The sequence below is a fragment of the Oncorhynchus keta genome, chromosome 24 (assembly GCF_023373465.1).
Source record: "Oncorhynchus keta strain PuntledgeMale-10-30-2019 chromosome 24, Oket_V2, whole genome shotgun sequence".
NCBI classification, from domain to species: domain Eukaryota; kingdom Metazoa; phylum Chordata; class Actinopteri; order Salmoniformes; family Salmonidae; genus Oncorhynchus; species Oncorhynchus keta.
In genome coordinates, this window is record NC_068444.1 from 20,359,234 (window position 1) to 20,382,434 (window position 23,201).

Genomic DNA, 23,201 nt, shown 5'->3' on the forward strand with positions numbered 1-23,201 from the left:
ATACCCGTTTAGGTTGAGTTTCTGAAAGATCAAACAATACATTTCTGTTACATTATCACACAAAAGTCTGTGCACTTTCTTTTCTGCTATTTCTGTCATTTTATTAACCAATGTTTAATCCACTTCTTCAGGTGTGGACGGCTCTCCTGAACTATGGCTACGTGGGCTGTATCCGGGACCTGTTCATCGATGGCCAGAGTAAAGATGTCCGCCGCATGGCCGAGGTTCAGAAGGCTACCGGAGTCAAACCATCCTGCTCTAAAGAGCCGCCCAAGCAGTGCCTGTCAAACCCCTGTCAGAATAACGGTGTCTGCCGGGAGGGATGGAACCGTTACGTCTGTGACTGCTCAGGGACGGGATACCTGGGACGCTCCTGTGAGAGGGGTAAGACCTCAGGTTTTAAACAGTTTTGCTCTGTATTTCATCTGTTTCTGGTTTTGTTGCATGGCTATTGGTAAATAGTTTTGTGACTCCTGTGATAGACGTTAGACACATTCCGTGTTTTTATTGATTGGTTGATTGGTTAGTTGCTGGAGGTTGGGATTGAGACCAAGATCAAGATTGTTTACACAGTTCTGACAATGCTTGTGTAAAAATAAAATATTGTTTGTGGAAAGATCTCTGTATTCTAGTGCTGACTAGTTTGTTGAAAGATCTCTGTATTCTAGTGCTGACTAGTTTGTTGAAAGGTCTCTGTAGCGTAGCGCTGACTAGTTTGTTGAAAGGTCTCTGTAGCATAGCGGTGACTAGTTTGTTGAAAGATCTCTGTAGCGTAGCGCTGACTAGTTTGTTGAAAGATCTCTGTGACTAGTTTGTTGAAAGGTCTCTGTGGCGTAGCGCTGACTAGTTTGTTGAAAGGTCTCTGTAGAGTAGCGCTGACTAGTTTGTTGAAAGGTCTCTGTAGCGTAGCGCTGACTAGTTTGTTGAAAGGTCTCTGTAGCATAGCGCTGACTAGTTTGTTGAAAGGTCTCTGTAGCGTAGCGCTGACTAGTTTGTTGAAAGGTCTCTGTAGCGTAGCGCTGACTAGTTTGTTGAAAGGTCTCTGTAGCATAGCGCTGACTAGTTTGTTGAAAGGTCTCTGTAGCGTAGTGCTGACTAGTTTGTTGAAAGATCTCTGTGACTAGTTTGTTGAAAGGTCTCTGTAGCGTAGCGCTGACTAGTTTGTTGAAAGATCTCTGTGACTAGTTTGTTGAAACGTCTCTGTAGCGTAGCGCTGACTAGTTTGTTGAAAGGTCTCTGTAGCGTAGTGCTGACTAGTTTGTTGAAAGGTCTCTGTAGCGTACCGCTGACTAGTTTGTTGAAACGTCTCTGTGGCGTAGCGCTGACTAGTTTGTTGAAAGGTCTCTGTAGCATAGCGCTGACTAGTTTGTTGAAAGGTCTCTGTAGCGTAGCGCTGACTAGATTGTTGAAAGGTCTCTATAGCATAGCGCTGACTAGTTTGTTGAAAGGTCTCTGTAGCGTAGCGCTGACTAGTTTGTTGAAAGATCTCTGTGACTAGTTTGTTGAAACGTCTCTGTAGCGTAGCGCTGACTAGTTTGTTGAAAGGTCTCTGTAGCGTAGTGCTGACTAGTTTGTTGAAAGGTCTCTGTAGCGTACCGCTGACTAGTTTGTTGAAACGTCTCTGTGGCGTAGCGCTGACTAGTTTGTTGAAAGATCTCTGTGACTAGTTTGTTGAAAGGTCTCTGTAGCATAGTGCTGACTAGTTTGTTGAAAGGTCTCTGTAGCGTTGCGCTGACTAGTTTGTTGAAAGATCTCTGTGACTAGTTTGTTGAAAGGTCTCTGTAGCGTAGCGCTGACTAGTTTGTTGAAAGGTCTCTGTAGCGTAGTGCTGACTAGTTTGTTGAAAGGTCTCTGTAGCGTACCGCTGACTAGTTTGTTGAAACGTCTCTGTGGCGTAGCGCTGACTAGTTTGTTGAAAGATCTCTGTGACTAGTTTGTTGAAAGGTCTCTGTAGCATAGTGCTGACTAGTTTGTTGAAAGATCTCTGTAGCGTTGCGCTGACTAGTTTGTTGAAAGATCTCTGTGACTAGTTTGTTGAAAGGTCTCTGTAGCATAGCGCTGACTAGTTTGTTGAAAGGTCTCTGTGGAGTAGTGCTGACTAGTTTGTTCGAAAGGTCTCTGTAGCATAGCGCTGACTAGTTTGTTGAAAGATCTCTGTGACTAGTTTGTTGAAAGGTCTCTGTAGCATAGCGCTGACTAGTTTGTTGAAAGGTCTCTGTAGCGTAGTGCTGACTAATTTGTTGAAAGATCTCTGTGACTAGTTTGTTGAAAGGTCTCTGTAGCGTAGCGCTGACTAGTTTGTTGAAAGATCTCTGTGACTAGTTTGTTGAAACGTCTCTGTAGCGTAGCGCTGACTAGTTTGTTGAAAGTTCTCTGTAGCGTACCGCTGACTAGTTTGTTGAAACGTCTCTGTGGCGTAGCGCTGACTAGTTTGTTGAAAGATCTCTGTGACTAGTTTGTTGAAAGGTCTCTGTAGCATAGTGCTGACTAGTTTGTTGAAAGGTCTCTGTAGCATAGCGCTGACTAGTTTGTTGAAAGATCTCTGTGACTAGTTTGTTGAAAGGTCTCTGTAGCATAGCGCTGACTAGTTTGTTGAAAGGTCTCTGTAGCGTTGCGCTGACTAGTTTGTTGAAAGATCTCTGTGACTAGTTTGTTGAAAGGTCTCTGTAGCATAGCGCTGACTAGTTTGTTGAAAGGTCTCTGTAGCGTAGCGCTGACTAGTTTGTTGAAAGGTCTCTGTAGCATAGCGCTGACTAGTTTGTTGAAAGGTCTCTGTAGCATAGCGCTGACTAGTTTGTTCAAAGGTCTCTGTAGCGTTGCGCTGACTAGTTTGTTGAAAGATCTCTGTGACTAGTTTGTTGAAAGGTCTCTGTAGCATAGCGCTGACTAGTTTGTTGAAAGGTCTCTGTAGCATAGCGCTGACTAGTTTGTTGAAAGGTCTCTGTAGCATAGCGCTGACTAGTTTGTTGAAAGGTCTCTGTAGCGTTGCGCTGACTAGTTTGTTGAAAGATCTCTGTGACTAGTTTGTTGAAAGGTCTCTGTGGCGTAGCGCTGACTAGTTTGTTGAAAGGTCTCTGTAGCGTACCGCTGACTAGTTTGTTGAAAGGTCTCTGTAGCGTAGCGCTGACTAGTTTGTTGAAAGGTCTCTGTAGCGTAGCGCTGACTAGTTTGTTGAAAGATCTCTGTGACTAGTTTGTTGAAAGGTCTCTGTAGCATAGCGCTGACTAGTTTGTTGAAAGGTCTCTGTGGCGTAGTGCTGACTAGTTTGTTGAAAGATCTCTGTAGCGTAGGGCTGACTAGTTTGTTGAAAGGTCTCTGTAGCGTAGTGCTGACTAGTTTGTTGAAAGATCTCTGTAGCATAGCGCTGACTAGTTTGTTGAAAGGTCTCTGTAGCATAGCGCTGACTAGTTTGTTGAAAGGTCTCTGTAGCGTAGCGCTGACTAGTTTGTTGAAAGATCTCTGTAGCGTAGCGCTGACTAGTTTGTTGAAAGGTCTCTGTAGCGTAGTGCTGACTAGTTTGTTGAAAGATCTCTGTAGCATAGCGCTGACTAGTTTGTTGAAAGATCTCTGTGACTAGTTTGTTGAAAGGTCTCTGTAGCATAGCGCTGACTAGTTTGTTGAAAGATCTCTTTGACTAGTTTGTTGAAAGGTCTCTGTAGCGTAGCGCTGACTAGTTTGTTGAAAGATCTCTGTGACTAGTTTGTTGAAAGGTCTCTGTGGCGTAGCGCTGACTAGTTTGTTGAAAGGTCTCTGTAGCGTAGCGCTGACTAGTTTGTTGAAAGGTCTCTGTAGCGTAGGGCTGACTAGTTTGTTGAAAGGTCTCTGTAGCATAGCGCTGACTGGTTTGTTGAAAGGTCTCTGTAGCGTAGCGCTGACTAGTTTGTTGAAAGGTCTCTGTAGCGTAGCGCTGACTAGTTTGTTGAAAGGTCTCTGTAGCATAGCGCTGACTAGTTTGTTGAAAGGTCTCTGTAGCGTGGTGCTGACTAGTTTGTTGAAAGATCTCTGTGACTGGATTGTTGAAAGGTCTCTGTAGCGTAGCGCTGACTAGTTTGTTGAAAGATCTCTGTGACTAGTTTGTTGAAAGGTCTCTGTAGCGTACCGCTGACTAGTTTGTTGAAAGGTCTCTGTGGCGTAGCGCTGACTAGTTTGTTGAAAGATCTCTGTGACTAGTTTGTTGAAAGGTCTCTGTAGCATAGTGCTGACTAGTTTGTTGAAAGGTCTCTGTAGCATAGCGCTGACTAGTTTGTTGAAAGGTCTCTGTAGCGTAGCGCTGACTAGTTTGTTGAAAGGTCTCTGTAGCGTTGCGCTGACTAGTTTGTTGAAAGATCTCTGTGACTAGTTTGTTGAAAGGTCTCTGTAGCATAGCGCTGACTAGTTTGTTGAAAGGTCTCTGTAGCATAGCGCTGACTAGTTTGTTGAAAGATCTCTGTGACTAGTTTGTTGAAAGGTCTCTGTAGCATAGCGCTGACTAGTTTGTTGAAAGGTCTCTGTAGCGTAGCGCTGACTAGTTTGTTGAAAGATCTCTGTGACTAGTTTGTTGAAAGGTCTCTGTAGCATAGCGCTGACTAGTTTGTTGAAAGATCTCTGTGACTAGTTTATTGAAAGGTCTCTGTAGCGTAGCACTGACTAGTTTGTTGAAAGGTCTCTGTAGCGTTGCGCTGACTGGTTTGTTGAAAGGTCTCTGTAGCGTTGCGCTGACTAGTTTGTTGGAAGGTCTCTGTAGCGTTGCGCTGACTAGTTTGTTGAAAGGTCTCTGTAGCGTAGCGCTGACTAATTTGTTGAAAGATCTCTGTGACTAGTTTGTTGAAAGGTCTCTGTAGCGAAGCGCTGACTAGTTTGTTGAAAGGTCTCTGTAGCGTAGTGCTGACCAGTTGGCTGGCCGTGTTTATTTCTATATTCTGCTGGACTCGGTGGGTGTGTGTACACTTCCCTCAGGACATCAGTTTACAATTCAGGTTATGAACCTTCTCTCACTAGCCTTACTTTACCCCGCTGTCCTGTGGAGGAAAAAAGAAGCAGGTGTGGGATTTAGAGGTGGTGGAGAAAGGAGAATTGAGGGGAGGAGTGCATCAGAATGAAATGTGAATATAATTGACATCAAAGGCTGCATTAAAAGAGAAGGGCTTTAAGCCGTTCATTACACACGCTGCAGATTTGGGATGCTTTGTCAAAGGAGAGAGAGGAGACACCACCTCCCTGCTTCTGTGTGTGTGTATAGTGGACACTCTGGGCTGCATGGTACTGAAGGAGGATTCGGTCAGTTGGACTATTTAATAGCAGGGCATAAGTTACCAACTTCAAGAAAGCAAACAACAGAATGTGAATCCTAAATATATATGTTGGGGATGGGGATGAAGAGTGAGAGAGATAGAAAAGCTGACAGATGCCCGTCACATGACTAACAGTCAGGAATCATTTCTTCAAGAATATGATTAAGATAAGATTTATTTTCAATAAATAGATGAATACAAAACACAGCAACGTTAAAAGACTAAGACCAAGAATAAAATAAACATCTTCACTGGTCTGTCCGTGCTTATCTCTATCTGCCTCTGGTACTCGCCCACCAACATTAAACACATGTAGCTCACTCGGTCGATTAGTTTGGAGGAGCCTACAATTAGCAATTAGCCAACCTGTGCTGATATTCAAATGTTGCTCACACACATTCAATGAAAGGCAATTAACTGGTTAAAATGAAATGGTGGTAGAAAGCAGGGCCATAAACACAAATACACACATAAAATACACATTTAGCACAATCAGGCTTAAGAGAGGATATGTTCACATCATCACAGAAAGAAAGAAAGAAAGAAAGAAAGAAAGAAAGAAAGAAAGAAAGAAAGAAAGAAAGAAAGAAAGAAAGAAAGAAAGAAAGAAAGAAAGAAAGAAAAAAAGAAAGAAAGAAAGAAAGAAAGAAAGAAATGAAAGAAAGAAAGAAAGAAAGAAAGAAAGAAAGAAAGAAATAAAGAAAGAAAGAAAGAAAGAAAGAAAGAAAGAAAAAAGAAAGAAAGAAAGAAAGAAAGAAAGAAAGAAAAGAGGTGGAGGAAAGAGAGAGAACAAGAGCCAGAGAGTGAGAGACATAGTGTGATAGTTCACATCATCACAGAAAGAAAGAAAGAAAGAAAGAAAGAAAGAAAGAAAGAAAGAAAAAAGAAAGAAATAAAGAAAGAAAGAAAGAAAGAAAGAAAGAAAGAAAGAAAAAAAGAAAGAAAGAAAGAAAGAAAGAAAGAAAGAAAAAGAGGTGGAGGAAAGAGAGAGAACAAGAGCCAGAGAGTGAGAGACATAGTGTGATAGACAGAGAGAGAAAGAGAGAGAGAGAGAGAGAGAGAGAGAGAGAGAGAGAGAGAGAGAGAGAGAGAGAGATATAGAACGAGAGCCAGAGAGTGAGAGACATAGTGTGATAGACAGAGACACAGAGAGAGAGAGAGAGAGAGAGAGCCAGAGCCAGAGCCAGAGAGTGAGAGACATAGTGTGATAGACAGAGAGAGAGAGAGAGAGAGAATGAGGGAATGAGGGGCATAGCTACAGTGATGGCAAAGGAGGTTGGTGGCGCCTTAATTGGGGAGGACGGGCTCATAGTAATGGCTGGAACAGAATCAGTGGAATGCTATGAGACTCACCAAACACGTGGTATCCATGTGGTTAATACTATTCCATTTATTCCATTCCAGACATTATTGTGAGCCGTCCTCCCCTAGCAACCTCCTGTAAGTGAAAGTATAGGCCTCCTAAACTGCACTGTAAAATGGCTGTCTTCCCCTGCTAACAATTTGGCTCATTAAACCACTCACTCATGACCGGACTCCGAGTGGAATATCATCTCTCTCCCTCCTCTTCCTCCCACCTATCTGAGGTGTAGAGAGGAGGGGAACTATTAGTAGGTAGAGGGGGAGAGAGAAAATGAGAGTTTGAGAGTCTCCAAGGATGCCCATTTGCTGTGAATAAGACATATAGTACCAGTCAAAAGTTTGGACACACCTACTCATTCAAAGGTTTTTCTTTATTTTACAATTTTCTGCATTGTTGAATAATAGTGAAGACATCAAAGTTATGAACTAACACATATGGAATCATGTACTGTAGTAACCAAAAAAGTGTTAAACAAATCAAAATATAATTTATATTTGAGACTCTTCAAAGTAGCCACCCTTTGCCTTGATGACAGCTTTGCACACTCTTGGCATTCTCTCAACCAGCTTCATGAGATAGTCACCTGGAATGCATTTCAATTAACACGTGTGATTGTTAAAATTTAATTTGTGGAATGTATTTCCGTCTTAATACTTTTGAGCCAATCAGTTGTGTTGTGAGGTAGGGGTGGTATACAGAAGATAGCTCTATTTGGTCCATATCATGTCAAGAACAGCTCAAATAAGCAAAGAGAAATGACAGTCCATCATTACTTTAAGCCATGAAGATCAGTTAATCCGGAAAATGTCAAAAACATTGAAAGTGTTTCAAGTGCAGATGCAAAAACCATCAAGCACTATGATGAAACTGGCTCTCATGAGGACCACCACAGGAATGGAAGACCCGGAGTTACCTCTGCTGCAGAAGACAAGTTCATTAGAGTTACCAGCCTCAGAAATTGCTGCCCAAATAAATGCTTCACACAGTTCAATAACAGACATATCTCAACATCAACTATTCAGAGTAGACTGCCTGAATCAGGCGTTCATTGTCGAATTGCTGCAAAGACACCAATAATAAGACGAAACTTGCTTGGGCCAAGAAACCTGAGCAATGGACATTAGACCTGTGGAAATCTGTCCTTTGGTCTGATGAGTCCAAATTTGAGATTTCTGGTTCCAACTGCCGTGTCTTTGTGAGACGCAGTGTAGGTGAACGGATGATCTCTGCATGTGTGGTTCCCACTGTGAAGCATGGAGGAGGAGGTGTGTTGGTGTGGGGGTACTTTTCTGGTGACACTGTCAGTGATTTATTTAGAATTCAAGGCACACAGCATTCTTCAGTGATATGCCATCTCATCTGGTTTGCGCTTAGCGGGACTATCATTTGTTTTCAACAGGACAATGACCCAACACACCTCCAGGCTGTGCAAGGGCTATTTGACCAAGGAGGAGAGCGATTGAGTGCTGCATCAGATGACCAAGCCTCCACAATCACCCGACCTCAACCCAATTGAGATGGTTAGGGATGAGTTGGACCACAGAGTGAAGGAAAAGCAGCCAACAAGTGCTCTTCATTTATAGGAACTCCTTCAAGGTTGAGAAAATGCCAAGACTGTGCAAAGCTGTCATCAAGGCAAAGGGTGTCTACTTTGAGGAATCTAAAATATAAGTTGATTTGGTTACTACATGATTCCATGTGTGTTATTTCATTGTTTTGACATCTTCATAAATGTTCTACAATGTAGAAAATAGTAAAAAATAAAGAAAAACCCTTGAATGAGTAGGTGTATCCAAACGTTTGACTGGTACTGTCACGTCTAATCAAGGTGGGTGGAATCAGGCGCAGAGAGCAAATAGCGATAAGTTTATTCTCCGGTGAAAAAAAAAACGGTCAACCCAAATACAAACAGGGTGAAATTATCCAAAACAGGATAACAGATTAACCGGAGAATAAATAAACACAAAAACACCGACAGACGAAACGAATGACAAAATAAACAATCCCGCACAAAACAAGGGCAGGACAACCTACATTATATACAGACAATAATTAACTAAACAACACACAGGTGAAAACAATCAGACAAAACCAACAGATACACGAAAAGGGATCGGTAGTGGCTAGTAGGACGGTGACGACGACCGCAGAGCACCGCCTGAACGGGCAGGAGAGCCAACCTCGGCGGAAGTCGTGACAGTACCCCCCCCTGACACGCGGCTCCCGCAGCGCGCCGCCACCGTCCTCGAGGACGACCCGGAGGACGAGGTGCTGGGCGATCCGGGTGGAGGCGGTGGAATTCTATCAGGAGAGAAGGGTCCAAAATGTCCCTCATCGGAACCCAGCATCTCTCTTCCGGGCCGTACCCCTCCCAGTCCACGAGGTACTGTAGGCCCCCCACCCGGCGTCTAGAATCCAGAATGCCTCGAACTGTATACGCCGGGGGCCCATCGATGTCCAGAGGGGGCGGAGGGACCTCAGACACCTCACCTTCTTGCAGGGGACCAGCCACCACCGGCCTGAGGAGAGACACATGAAACGAGGGGTTAATACGGTAATACCTAGGAAGTTGTACCCTATAACACACCTCGTTTATTCTCCTCAGGACTTTGAACGGCCCCACACACTGCGGCCCCAGCTTCCGACAGGGCAGGCGGAGGGGCAGGTTTCGGGTCGAGAGCCAGACCCTGTCCCCCGGTGCAAACACGGGGGTCTCACTGCGGTACTGGTCAGCGCTCCTCTTCTGCCGTTCTCCCGCTAACCGTAATGAGTCTTGAACGGCTTTCCAGGTTTCCTTGGAGCGCTGTACCCATTCCTCCACCGCAGGAGCCTCGTTCTGACTCTGATGCCATGGAGCCAGAACCGGCTGGTAACCTAACACACACTCAAAAGGAGACAAGTTAGTAGAGGAGTGGCGTAAGGAGTTCTGGGCTAGTTCGGCCCATGGAACATACCTTGCCCACTCACCAGGCCGGTCCTGACAATAGGACCGCAGAAACCTGCCCACATCCTGGTTAACGTGCTCCACCTGCCCATTACTCTCGGGGTGAAAACCTGAGGTTAAGCTAACCGAGACCCCCAGTCTCTCCATAAACGCCCTCCACACTCTGGACGTGAATTGGGGACCCCGATCAGAGACGATGTCCTCAGGCACCCCATAGTGCCGGAAGACATGGGTAAACAAAGCCTCAGCAGTCTCCTCTAGGTAGGTGCCGAGGAGCCTTGCTCTGAGCACACACTGAGCAGGAGGAGACATAAAATCTCACGTCTTTAGCCAGTGTGGGCCACCAGTATCTCCCTCTCAGACTCTGCACTGTCCTCTTGATACCAGGATGACCCGAGGAGGGAAGAGTATGAGCCCACCTAATCAGCTTGTCCCGGACCACCCTCGTCACGTAGTTGGTCCCTACTGGACAGTTAGGAGGAGCCGGCTCTGACCGTGAGGCCCTCTCTATCTCAGCATCTACCTCCCATACCACCGGTGCCACGAGACATGACGGTGGAATGATGGGAGTTGGCTCTACTGACCGTTCCCCGGTATCATAGAGGCGAGACAGTGCGTCAGCTTTGGTGTTTTGGGAGCCTGGCCGATATGTGAGGGTAAACTGGAACCTAGTAAAAAACATGGCCCATCTAGCCTGACGTGGATTTAGTCTCTTAGCTGCCCGGATGTACTCGAGATTACGATGGTCAGTCCAGATGAGAAAAGGGTATTTAGCCCCCTCAAGCCAATGTCTCCACACCTTCAGAGCCTTGACTACAGCTAACAACTCCCGGTCCCCCACATCATAGTTTCGCTCCGCTGGGCTGAGCTTGCTCGAAAAGAAAGCACACGGGCGGAGTTTGGATGGCACGCCCGAGCGTTGGGACAGCACGGCTCCAACCCCAGCCTCGGACGCATCCACCTCCTATATGAACGCTAAAGAGGGGTCCGGATGCGCCAACACGGGCACATTGGTGAACAGCTCCTTCAGGCGACTGAAAGCTCTGCCCGCCTCTGCTGACCAGCGCAAGCGCACCAGTCCTCCCTTCAGCAGTGAGGTGATGGGAGCAGCCACCTGACCAAAACCCCAGATAAACCTCCGGTAGTAATTGGCAAACCCTAAAAACCGCTGATCTTCTTTCACCGTGGTCGGAGTCGGCCAATTACGCACGGCTGTAACGCGATCATCCTCCATCACCACCCCGGTGGTGGAAATACAATACCCCAGGAAGGAAACGGACTGTTTGAAAAACTCACATTTCTCCGCCTTGCAATACAGGTCATGCTCCAGTAGTCGCCCAAGTACCTTACGCACCAGAGACACATGCTCCGCGCGTGTGGCAGAATAGATCAAGATGTCATCAATGTACACTACCACTCTCTGCCCGAGCAGGTCTCGGAGAATCTCATCTCCGAAGGATTGGAAAACGGCTGGAGCATTCTTCAACCCGTATGGCATGACGCAGTACTCATAATGACCAGAAGTAGTACTAAATGCGGTTTTCCACTCATCTCCTCCCCGGATACGTACCAGATTATACGCGCTCCTCAGGTCCAGTTTTGTGAAGAATCGCGCCCCGTGAAATTATTCCATTGCCGTAGCGATGAGAGGTAGTGGGTAACTAAACCCCACTGTAATGGAATTTAGACCTCTATAATCAATACACGGACGCAGACCTCCATCCTTCTTCTTCACAAAAAATAAGCTTGAGGAGACGGGTGATATGGAGGGCTGAATGTACCCCTGTCCCAGCGATTCGGAAACATATGTTTCCATCGCAACTGTCTCCTCCTGGGACAATGGATACACGTGACTCCTAGGAAGTGCAGCGTTTTCCAGAAGGTTTATCGCGCAGTCCTCTCGACGATGAGGTGGTAATTGGGTCGCCTTCCCTTTACTGAAGGTGATAGCCAAATCGGCATATTCAGAGGGAATGCGCACGGTGGAAACTTGGTCTGGACTCTCCACCATAGTCGCACCAACGGCAACTCCTATACACCTACCTGAACACTCCTCTGACCACCCCTTAAGAGCCCCCTGTCGCCAGAAAATCACCGGGTTGTGTTGAGCTAACCAGGGAACCCCCAACACCACTGGAAACGCAGGTGAATCTATAAGGAACAGACTAATCTGCTCCTTATGATCACCCTGCGTTACCATGTCCAGCGGCACCGTAGCCTCCCTAATTACTCCTGACCCTAATGGTCGGCTATCTAAGGTGTGCACGGGGAAAGGTCGATCTAACGACACCAGGGGAATCCCTAGCCTTAACGCAAGCCCACAATCCATAAAATTCCCAGCTGCGCCTGAATCGACTAGCGCCTTATGCTGTAGAGAGGGGGAAAACCCAGGGAAAGAAATCAATACAAACACATGACCGACAGGAAGCTCTGAATGAGTTTGGTGCTTATTCACCTGGGGTGATCGAGCAGTGTTCCGCCTGTCCTCCCGACTCCTAGACGAGTTCCTCCAGCACCGGTTGGACGTGTGTCCTCGTCGACCACAACTGGTGCAGGAGGACACTCCTCCTCCGGTCCCCCTCGAAGCCGTACCTCCTAATTCCATAGGGATAGGAACAGGGGGGCTGGGGATTGGAAACGACAGGACCTGATCCGAACGCCCGCGAGCAGCCAGCAGGTTGTCGAGACGGATAGCCAGATCGATAAGTCCATCCAGTGAATATGTGGTGTCCCGACATGCCAGCTCCCTGCGGACGTCCTCCCTGAGACTACATCTAAAATGATCAATCAAGGCCCTGTCGTTCCATCCTGCTCCTGCTGCCAAAGTCCTAAACTCTAGGGCAAAATCCTGTATGCTCCTCGTCTCCTGACGCAGGTGAAACAGCCGTTCACCCGCCGCCCGACCCTCGGGTGGATGGACAAAAACAGCTCGGAATCGGCGGGTGAACTCTGGGTAATTATTCTTAGCCGAGTCCGGACCACTCCACACTGCGTTGGCCCACTCGAGGGCTCGCCCAGTCAAGCAGGAGACAAGGGCGCATGCGCTCTCCTCTCCAGAGGGAGCAGGACGCACGGTAGCCAGGTATAGTTCCAGCTGAAGGAGGAAACCCTGGCACCCAGCCGCCGATCCGTCAAACTCCCGTGGGAGTGTCAGCCGAAGAGCCCCAGAGCCAGATGTGGCCGCAGAAACAGGAGGTGCTGGAGAAGGGGTTTCTAAAGATGAGGTGGGGAGGCCACTCCTCTCCCATCGATCCATTCTCTCCATCATTTGGTCCATAGCAGAACCAATCCGGTGAATCACGCTGGTATGATGGAGGACCCTCTCTTCCATCGATGGGAGAGGAGACGCTGCTGCTCCTGCTGATTCCATGGTGGTGCGGGATTCTGTCACGTCTAATCAAGGTGGGTGGAATCAGGCGCAGAGAGCAAATAGCGATAATAAGTTTATTCTCCGGTGAACAAAAAAAACACGGTCAACCCAAATACAAACAGGGTGAAATTATCCAAAACAGGATAACAGATTAACCAGAGAATAAATAAACACAAAAACACAGACAGACGAAACGAACGACAAAATAAACAATCCCGCACAAAACAAGGGCGGGACAACCTACATTATATACAGACACTAATTAACTAAACAACACACAGGTGAAACCAATCAGACAAAACCAACAGATATACGAAAAGGGATCGGTAGTGGCTAGTAGGACTGTGACGACGACCACGGAGCACCGCCTGAATGGGCAGGAGAGCCAAACTCGGCGGAAGTCGTGACAGGTACTGTATATGTAATTAGCATAAAGATTTGTAGTGCACTGTGTGTTGGTGTTCTGTGTCATATAAATGAAGATAACTATATTTCATATTGGCAATTAATTTCCAATCACTTGGCATTTCAACCGAGTTTGACATTGATCAAGGAAAAATCATAACCTTGCTTCTTCATTGGAACCCAATATGTATTTAGTCTACAAAATATTGTATGCATTTGTGAAGTGCGTGTTTCTGTTTATTATAATTGTGTTGCTTTGCTATCTGCCTCCCGAAACACAGCCCATATAATGCTTTCCCTCCATCTTCCGTGATGCATCATGAATCATTTTAATTCTCCAGTTGACTACAACATAAAAAAAAACATCCAATCTCCTTCACTACTTAAAGTCTGGGATTTGGAATGCTGTTGAATTGACATTTTCTCTTTGGGAGCCAGTTTGTTGGAGTCAGTCACACTTTTCCTGTTGTATCTGTAGATGTAAGAAGAAGTGAGATATTTGTAGATTTTGTATATATTTGTGGAAGTACGTTTCTGTGTTATGAGCTACTGTACTGTACAGGTCCCATTTGTCATTTGTATTTGTAGATGAATTGGGTAGTATGGATTCAGGTTGCTGTGATGTAACCTATTAGTGCCTACTGTACTGCGCGCTAAAGTGGTCAAGCTAAGCAGCAGAGTTCAGCATGGTCCTCGCTCACTGTGACTGTCCTGGTTTTGGCCAGTCAGCATTCTGACTGCTCAGAGGCTGTGTGTGTGTGTGTGTGTGTGTGTGTGTGTGTGTGTGTGTGTGTGTGTGTGTGTGTGTGTGTGTGTGTGTGTGTGTGTGTGTGTGTGTGTGTGTGTGTGTGTGTGTGTGTGTGTGTGTGTGTCCGCCCGTGCATGCATCTGTCTGTGTTTCCTGTTTCGGCCCAGCGTTGACCTCCTGACCCCTCTGATTGGCTGTAGGCTGATTAGCTACAAGCTGTGACAATCAACATCCTCCTCAGATCACTGGAGCCAATTTGACCGTCTGTTTACAGAGACACTTTACATCAGTAGGAATAAATGGACTTCACACAGTTCGCAATGAGCCAGGCGGCCCAAACTGCTGCATATACCCTGACTGCTTGCACAGAACTCAAGAGAAATTACACACTTTTCCTAGTTATAAGAAATTCATGTTAGCAGGCAATATTAACTAAATGCAGGGTTAAAAAATATATACTTGTGTATTGATTTTAAAGAAAGGCATTGATGTTTATGGTTAGGTACATTGGTGCAACGACAGTGCTTTTTTCACAAATGCGCTTGTTACATAATCACTCCTTGTGGAGTGCAATGTAAGGCAGGTGGTTAGAGAGTTGGACTAGTAACCGGAAGGTTGCAAAAATGAATCCCGAGCTGACAAGGTAAAAATCTGTAGTTCTGCCCCTGAACAAGGCAGTTAACCCACTGTTCCTAGGTCGTCATTGAAAGTAAGAATGTGTTCTTAACTTACTTGCCTAGTTAAATAAAGGTGTAAAAAAAAAAAATGGGGGCAAATCGGTGTCCAAAAATACTGATTACCGATTGTTATGAAAACTTGAAATCTGTCCTAATTAATCGGCCATTCCGATTAATCTGTCGACCTCTAGTCACTTAGTTTAGTTTGTGATTTTACTCTGTCCATTTGTTGCCATAACCTCAAACACATGCAGGTGTTTAATCTGAAACACAGCAACATTTTTGTTACGTAACGACAAATAACAGATGTTCAACTTCACTTCTTTTCACTCAATTCTGCAATTGCTCATCCCTACTACATAAATAGCTGAACAGTTTAGGATTATTTCACAAGAAAACCCACCAAATGGGCAATAAACGCAGATGGAATCGTAAAAAAAATAGCACCATCATGAATGTGTATGTATTGTAAATGTATTCTGTAAGGCCCTACACAGCCTGTACATGTTTCAGCATAGTTCACCACTATTACGACATTGTTTTACTAAATAGTTATCAAATAGCACGGGTCTATATATCCATGTTGGAACAGGCATAGCTGTAACACGGTATGCACACACTGTTCTCTGTGGGCTTCAGAGGCAGAGGACATTCACTCTCTCTCTCTCAGTTTCAGTGAATAGGGTAGTGTGAATGACAGTAGGAGTATTAGGAAATATTAAAAATATTAAGAAATACATCATTCAGGAGTTTTTTGGCGACAGTGGTGGTTATAGGAGAACAAAAAGAGAGAGTGAGAGAGAGAGAGAGAACAGAGATAGTGAGTGAGGGGGAGGGAGGGAGTGAGAGAAGAGAGAGGGGGGAGGAGACAGCATAGAGGAGAGAGCTGTGAACGTACCCAGTCTGATGATTTCCTCTCCTTGCCTCTCACTCTACGGGTCTAATGTTTCCCATCCCTGCTAATGAGCTGACAGAGAAGGAGGGCACACAGTAGGACGTGAGGGAGGGAGAGAGAGAGAGCGAAAGAGAGGTAGAGAGAGGGTAGTCAATGGTAGTACTGGGAATGAGGAATGGAGGGAGGCAGGGAGAGAGAAGGAGATGAGCCCAGGACAGCAACACAATTAGACCCAACCAAATCATAAGAAAAGAAAAATATAATTTCTTGACACATTGGAAAAATTCACAAAAAAAACAGAGCAAACTAGAATGCTATTTGGGCCTAAACAGAGAGTACACAGTGGCAGAATATCTGACCCCTGTGACTGACCAAACTTAAGGAAAGATGTGACTATGTACAGACTCAGTGAGCATAGTCTTGCTATTGAGAAAGGCCGCCGTAGGCAGACCTGGCTCTCAAGATAAGACAGGCTATGTGCACATTGTCCACAAAATGAGGTGGAAACTGAGCTGCACTTCCTAACCTCCTGCCAAATGTATGACCATATTAGAGACACATATTTCCCTCAGATTACACAGATCCACAAATTATTAAAAAACAAACCCAACTTGGATAAACTCCCATATCTACTGGGTGAAATACCACAGTGTGCCATCACAGCAGCAAGATTTGTGACCTGTTGCCACAAGAAAAGGGCAACCATTGAAGAACAAACACCATTGTAAATACAACCCATATTTATGTTTATTAATTTTCTCTTTTTTAATCATTTGCACATCGTTACAACATTGTATATATACATAATATGACATTTGAAATGTCTTTATTCTTTTTTAACGTCTGTGAGTGTAATGTTTACTGTTCATTTTTATTGTTTATTTCACTTTTGTTTATTATCTACTTCACTTTGCTTTGGCAATGTTAACATATGTTTGCCATGCCAATAAAGCCTGTTAGGGATGATGGTTCCTGTACAGGATGCGAAAATTCGCATCATCCCTAACAGGTTTTAAATTTAATTTAATTGAGTGAGAGAGAATATGGGCATAAGGGGTGCAAGTTATTTCCATGTTATGAAGATAAAGAGGTGAGCCAACTTGGATTCATATGTATTCATATGTACTCTTTTGTATTGACTTAATGGAAAACCTGTACACTGTGAAGGGGTTACTGTGAATTTAACAGTAGCTTACAGGCAGCTCGGTGTCAAGTACAGTTCTGTTTTTCATATTACAGTACAGCTACTGTAATATAAATACGGTATCAAAGCAAATACCGTTTAATGACACAAAGTACAATACTGTACATTGGACTATATTATACTGTAAAAAAGTAAATTCTACTGTAATCTAAATTAATGAATGAATGAAATTCATCGAGGGGTGGGGCTTGTATTTCACAGTATTTTACTGTAATTACAAGCAATTTGTGCAAGCAGGTTTACTGCTAGGTTTACATATTAGAGCAATGAATGAATATTTGGTGTTAGATATCACTTGCACTTCTAGAGGCTTTAACAAATGCTTCCAATCTGGCAGTGACTACAGGGAAAAACCAACCGAAAAGACATAGCAACATGCGCAACCATTTAAGGTTCAATACTTGCAGCCCCTCCAATCTGACCCCAAAACAGTTTAAGTTGAATGGGCTCTATAAGCATCTAACAGTTAAATTAGTACAGAATTCTGACTCACAGGCGCAACAAATATAGCCGTCGACAAGGCATGCCTCAAAATATGCTATAACGATAATACCATGCACCCACTAGTGGTCAAAAGGTGTTTAGCACTCTAAAGATATGGTACTTTACTGTATTCTGTGGGGTGGAATTACAGTACCATTCGCAATACAGTAATGTTCTCACAATGCACCATCATTTACGTATGCTTCAATTAAACATTTACGTTTTTTTTTTTTACTGTTGATAATACCTGAAGTGTCCATATAAATTACAGTTTTCTATTACAGTGTATGTTGAACCCTGATTACACTTCAGTCTGGTCACAGATAGAACAAGGAGCCAGATGTTTCACCGGATGTATAAATCTGAAGCATCCGGTTGGCATTTCCACTACCTCCCAAATATGGTGAGGAGAGAATGCCCAGTGGCTGACAGTGGGAGAAGATGGAGCGAGATGGAACTGGGCCGACATTCTGCTGATTTTCTCATTGAAGAAAAGCCCATCTCAATAAAGTTTTCTGCCCCCAAACTTCATCTGTTACAAATTTTGTTGACCCTTTGCCAAAGTTTCTAAATATTGTGTTGTTTAGAAGGAGTGTAAGGGTGATTTTAGAGAAGTTGTTCCCTAGCGGAAATATGCAAATACATGCTAGGATGCGCAAATAGAATCTCGCTAGCTCGCTGCTTGGCTCTGTCCACCTGCTTGCTTGTTCTGCCCACTATGCTTATTTTGCTTCCATTGAAAATGACACAGATGATCTATCTTGGTTTTTCACCTCAGCTTTTTCTCTCTTCATATGGCCCTTCCTTCTCTTTCTGTTGCCTCTCTTCACACCTTTTCTCAATCTCTCCCTCCCGCTCTCCCCCTCATCATCTTTGGTATTATGCCATGTGTGTGACTGGCGTCGGCAGTTAGAGCTGTCTAGCTAGAGAGTAGGAGCCGTGGTGCAGACAGACATAACGGAGGAGCCACCCTGGCACACTGCCAGCTGTTTTGATGTCTCCAGATTGTAGACTAGAGCCTGTGTTTGTGTGTGTGTGACACAGGAGGCTGCTGAGGGGAGGACAGCTGATAATAATGGCCGGGATGGAGTAAATCAAACACATTGAATTTTGAAAGGATCTGTTGTACACCCGACCGTTGCTGATGTGCAGGAGATAAGGAGTAACAATGAAATTAAAAGGAATTTCTGCACCTTCAGGATCAGTGCACAATTTTCTATTTAATTAGGCTGAGCTCTCGTTCGCCAGACCTTCATCAGAGCATACAAATACACAATGGCAACGTGTGTGAATGCAATCAGGCATGAGGAGCAACACCTGTGTACAACACAAATGCCAGGAAGCACATCAGCAATCAATTATCTCAGAGAAAGTGTGCCTTGATCAAGGCAGTTAAGGTTCTACATTTCAGTATATTTTTTACATAATTTTTTACCTAATTCCTTACGTAATTGTACATAAAAATAATAATAATGAAATAAATAAAAAATAAATATATATACACTACCCTTCAAACGTTTGGGGTCACTTAGAAATGTCCTTGATTTTGAAAAACAACAAAACATTTTTGTCTATTAAAATAACCTTAAAATGATCAGAAATACAGTGTAGACATTGTTAATGTTGTAAATGACTATTGTAGCTGGAAACGGCAGATTTTTTTATGGCATATCTACATACAGTAGATGTACAGAGACCCAATGGCACGTTGTGTTAGTTGATCATTTTAAATGGATAATTAATTATGAGAAAACCCTTTTGCAATTGTGTTAGCACAGCTGTTGTGCTGATTCAAGAAGCAATAAAACTGTCCTTCTTTAGACTAGTTGAGTATCTGGAGCATCAGCATTTTTAGGTTCGATTACAGGCTCAAAATGGCCAGAAACAAAGAACTTTCTTCTGAAACTCGTCAGTCTATTTTTGTTCTGAGAAATTAAGGGTATTCCATGTGAGAAATTGCCAAGAAACTAAAGATCTTGTACAACGCTGTGTAGTACTCCCTTCACAGACAAGCACAAACCGGCTCTAACCAGAATAGAACGAGGAGTGGGATGCCCAACTGAGCAAGAGGAGCAAGAGGACATTTACATTAGAGTGTCTAGTTTGAGAAACAGACGCCTCACAAGTCCTCAACTGGCAGCAAAACACCAGTCTCAATGTCAACAGTGAAGAGGCGACTCCGGGATGCTGGCCTTCTAGGCAGAGTTGCAAAGAAAAAGCCATATCTCAGACTGGCCAATAAAAATAAAAGATTAAGATGGGCAAAATAACACAGACACTGGAACTCTGCCTTGAAGGCCAGCATCCCGGAGTCGCCTCTTCACTGTTGATGTTGAGACTGGTAGAATAACTGTTTCTGACTCATATCGATGCCACATAGGCTGTTTTCAAAGGGATTCTTTACTTTCTAAAGGCAGCTAAAGAAATGTTTGAGTTTGATACAATTCCATCAATTGCGTTCCAGCCATTACTATGAGCCCGTCCCACCACCCTCATGTGATGTGTGGTTGTGCGTTCGTGGGTATATGTGTCTGTATATGTGTCTGTATATGTGTGTGTGTGTGTGTGTGTGTGTGTGTGTGTGTGTGTGTGTGTGTGTGTGTGTGTGTGTGTGTGTGTGTGTGTGTATGTGTATGTGCGTGTGTGTGTGTGTGTGTGTGTGTGTGTGTGTGTGTGTGTGTGTGCGTGCGTGCGTGTGTGTGTGTGTGTGTGTGTGTGTGTGTGTGTTTGTATGGGTGTGCAGCTAGCAGGCAGAAAGAGCTGTCAGAAGAATTAGCCTTCACATCTCCATGCATGGTGTACCATACCACCCGGTGGCTAAACACAGCTACTGCATATGGTGTGGGAGGAGGAGCAACACAAACACACAAACATAAACACGGGCACACACACACACACACACACACACACACACACACACACACACACACACACACACACACACACACACACACACACACACACACACACACACACACACACACACACACACACACACACACACACACACACAAGGGAAAAGAGGCAGAGGAAAAGGAGGGAGGAGAAGAAGAAGGGAAACGAGCAACGAGCGATGCCGCAACGAGACCCATTTTGAATAGCAGAAGACACACACACACTGCATTCAACACCCAGTCTGTCATTCACCATGAGATGTGCCTGTACTGCACTGCACCTTGCCTACCATGTGGGTACACATACAGACACACAAAAATGCACAAATGCACACAGATACAGTCTGCCCCTTCCCTACCATCTGGGCACCCACCTCCACCCTCCGCTCTCTCTCTGCTACAACAATATTTAATACAATATCTAATTACCAACTGAAACTGGATGGATTAGAGAGAGAAGCAAATGAGGGGAGGGCATTTAGGATGTGTTCAGGAGGAAATTTCAGATGCATTTCGGAGGACATTTAGGATGTGTTCATGAGTACATTTAGGATGTGTTCAGGAGAAAAATTAGGATGTATTCAGGTGGACATTTAGGATGTGTTCAGGAGGACATTAAGGATGCATTCAGGAGAACATTTAGGATGTGTTCATGAGGACATGTAGGATGCGTTCAGGAGAACATTTAGGATGTGTTCATGAGGACATTTAGGATGTGTTCTGGAGGACATTTAGGATGTGTTCATGAGGACATTTAGGATGTGTTCAGGAGGACATTTAGGATGTGTTCATGAGTACATTTAGGATGTGTTCAGGAGGACATTTAGGATGTGTTCATGAGGACATTTGGGATGTGTTCAGGAGGACATTTAGGATGTGTTCATGAGGACATTTGGGATGTGTTCAGGAGGACATTTAGGATGTGTTCTGGAGGACATTTAGGATGTGTTCATGAGGACATTTAGGATGTGTTCATGAGTACATTTAGGATGTGTTCAGGAGGACATTTAGGATGTGTTCATGAGGACATTTGGGATGTGTTCAGGAGGACATTTAGGATGCGTTCAGGAGGACATTTAGGATGTGTTCAGGAGGACATTTAGGATGTGTTCATGAGGACATTTGGGATGTGTTCAGGAGGACATTTAGGATGTGTTCAGGAGGACATTTAGGATGTGTTCTGGAGGACATTTAGGATGTGTTCATGAGTACATTTAGGATGTGTTCATGAGGACATTTAGGATGCGTTCAGGAGAACATTTAGGATGTGTTCATGAGGACATTTGGGATGTGTTCAGGAGGACATTTAGGATGTGTTCTGGAGGACATTTAGGATGTGTTCATGAGGACATTTGGGATGTGTTCAGGAGGACATTTAGGATGTGTTCATGAGTACATTTAGGATGTGTTCATGAGTACATTTAGGATGTGTTCTGGAGGACATTTAGGATGTGTTCATGAGTACATTTAGGATGTGTTCATGAGTACATTTAGGATGTGTTCATGAGTACATTTAGGATGTGTTCATGAGTACATTTAGGATGTGTTCATGAGTACATTTAGGATGTGTTCATGAGTACATTTAGGATGTGTTCATGAGTACATTTAGGATGTGTTCATGAGTACATTTAGGATACGTTCAGGACGACATTTCGGATGTTTTCATGAGTACATTTAGGATGTGTTCATGAGTACATTTAGGGTGTGTTCATGAGGACATTTAGGATGTGTTCAGTAGGACATTTAGGATGTGTTCAGTAGGACATTTAGGATACGTTCAGGACGACATTTAGTATGTGTTCTGGAGGACATTTAGGATGTGTTCATGAGGACATTTAGGATGTGTTCAGTAGGACATTTAGGATACGTTCAGGACGACATTTAGGATGTGTTCTGGAGGACATTTAGGATGTGTCCATGAGGACATTTGGGATGCATTCAGGAGGACATTTGGGATGCGTTCAGGCCGGGAAAGATAAAATTGATTCATTTAAACCTTTTCCTAAAATGTGTGTGTGTGTGTGTGTGTGGTTGATTGGACAGTGTAGTGTAATATCCTCTACAGTGAGAGGACATGACAGTGCCATATCCTGACAGTGGTCTTCTACAGGCAGCAGGGCTCAGATAAAGCTGTTTTACAGACGCAGCTCCAGGCAGGGGGAGGGCCACATTAGATTTTGGCCCAGGATAATAGCCACCTCTCCGGCCTTGGAACTGGCAATATTCTCCATGTCTCTCCATGTTTCCATCAATCTGTTGATAATGATAGATTTAAAAAATCCAATGAACCAGCATATCTCTCATATCTCTCTATCTCTTCCCCCCTCTCTCTCTCTCTCTCTCTCTCTCTCTCTCTCTCTCTCTCTCTCTCTGTCTCTCTCTCTCTGTCTCTATCAATTCAATTTCAATTCAATTTCAATTCAATTCAAGGGCTTTATTGGCATGGGAAACATGTGTTGACATTGCCAAATCAAGTGAGGTAGACAACATACAAAGTGAATATATAAGGTGAAAAACAACAAAAATGAACAGTAAACATTACACATACAGAAGTTTCAAAACAGTAAAGACATTACAAATGACATTATATAATACATATATATATATATATATATATATATATATATATATATATATATATATATATATATATACAATGTACAAATAGTTAAAGGACACAAGATAAAATAAATAAGCATAAATATGGGTTGTATTTACAATGGTGTTTGTTCTTCACTGGTTGCCCTTTTCTCGTGGCAACAGGTCACAAATCTTGCTGCTGTGATGGCACACTGTGGAATTTCACCCAGTAGATATGGGAGTTTTCAAAATTGGATTTGTTTTCGAATTCTTTGTGGATCTGTGTGATCTGGGGGAAATATGTATCTCTAATATGGTCATACATTGGGCAGGAGGTTAGGAAGTGCAGCTCAGTTTCCACCTCATTT

At 44.1% G+C, this 23,201-nt stretch overlaps 1 protein-coding gene across 23 annotated transcripts in view; it reads left to right on the plus strand.

Moving 5' to 3' along the window:
• LOC118402801 (neurexin-1a) overlaps nucleotides 1-23,201 on the plus strand; it is a 633,754-nt gene that overhangs the window by 249,236 nt on the left and 361,317 nt on the right. For all 23 annotated transcript variants that reach the window (XM_052477934.1, XM_052477935.1, XM_052477945.1 and 20 more), the window contains one exon: nucleotides 132-384. In XM_052477934.1, coding sequence (XP_052333894.1) covers nucleotides 132-384 — 253 coding nt within the window. The remainder of the gene's footprint in view (nucleotides 1-131; nucleotides 385-23,201) is intronic.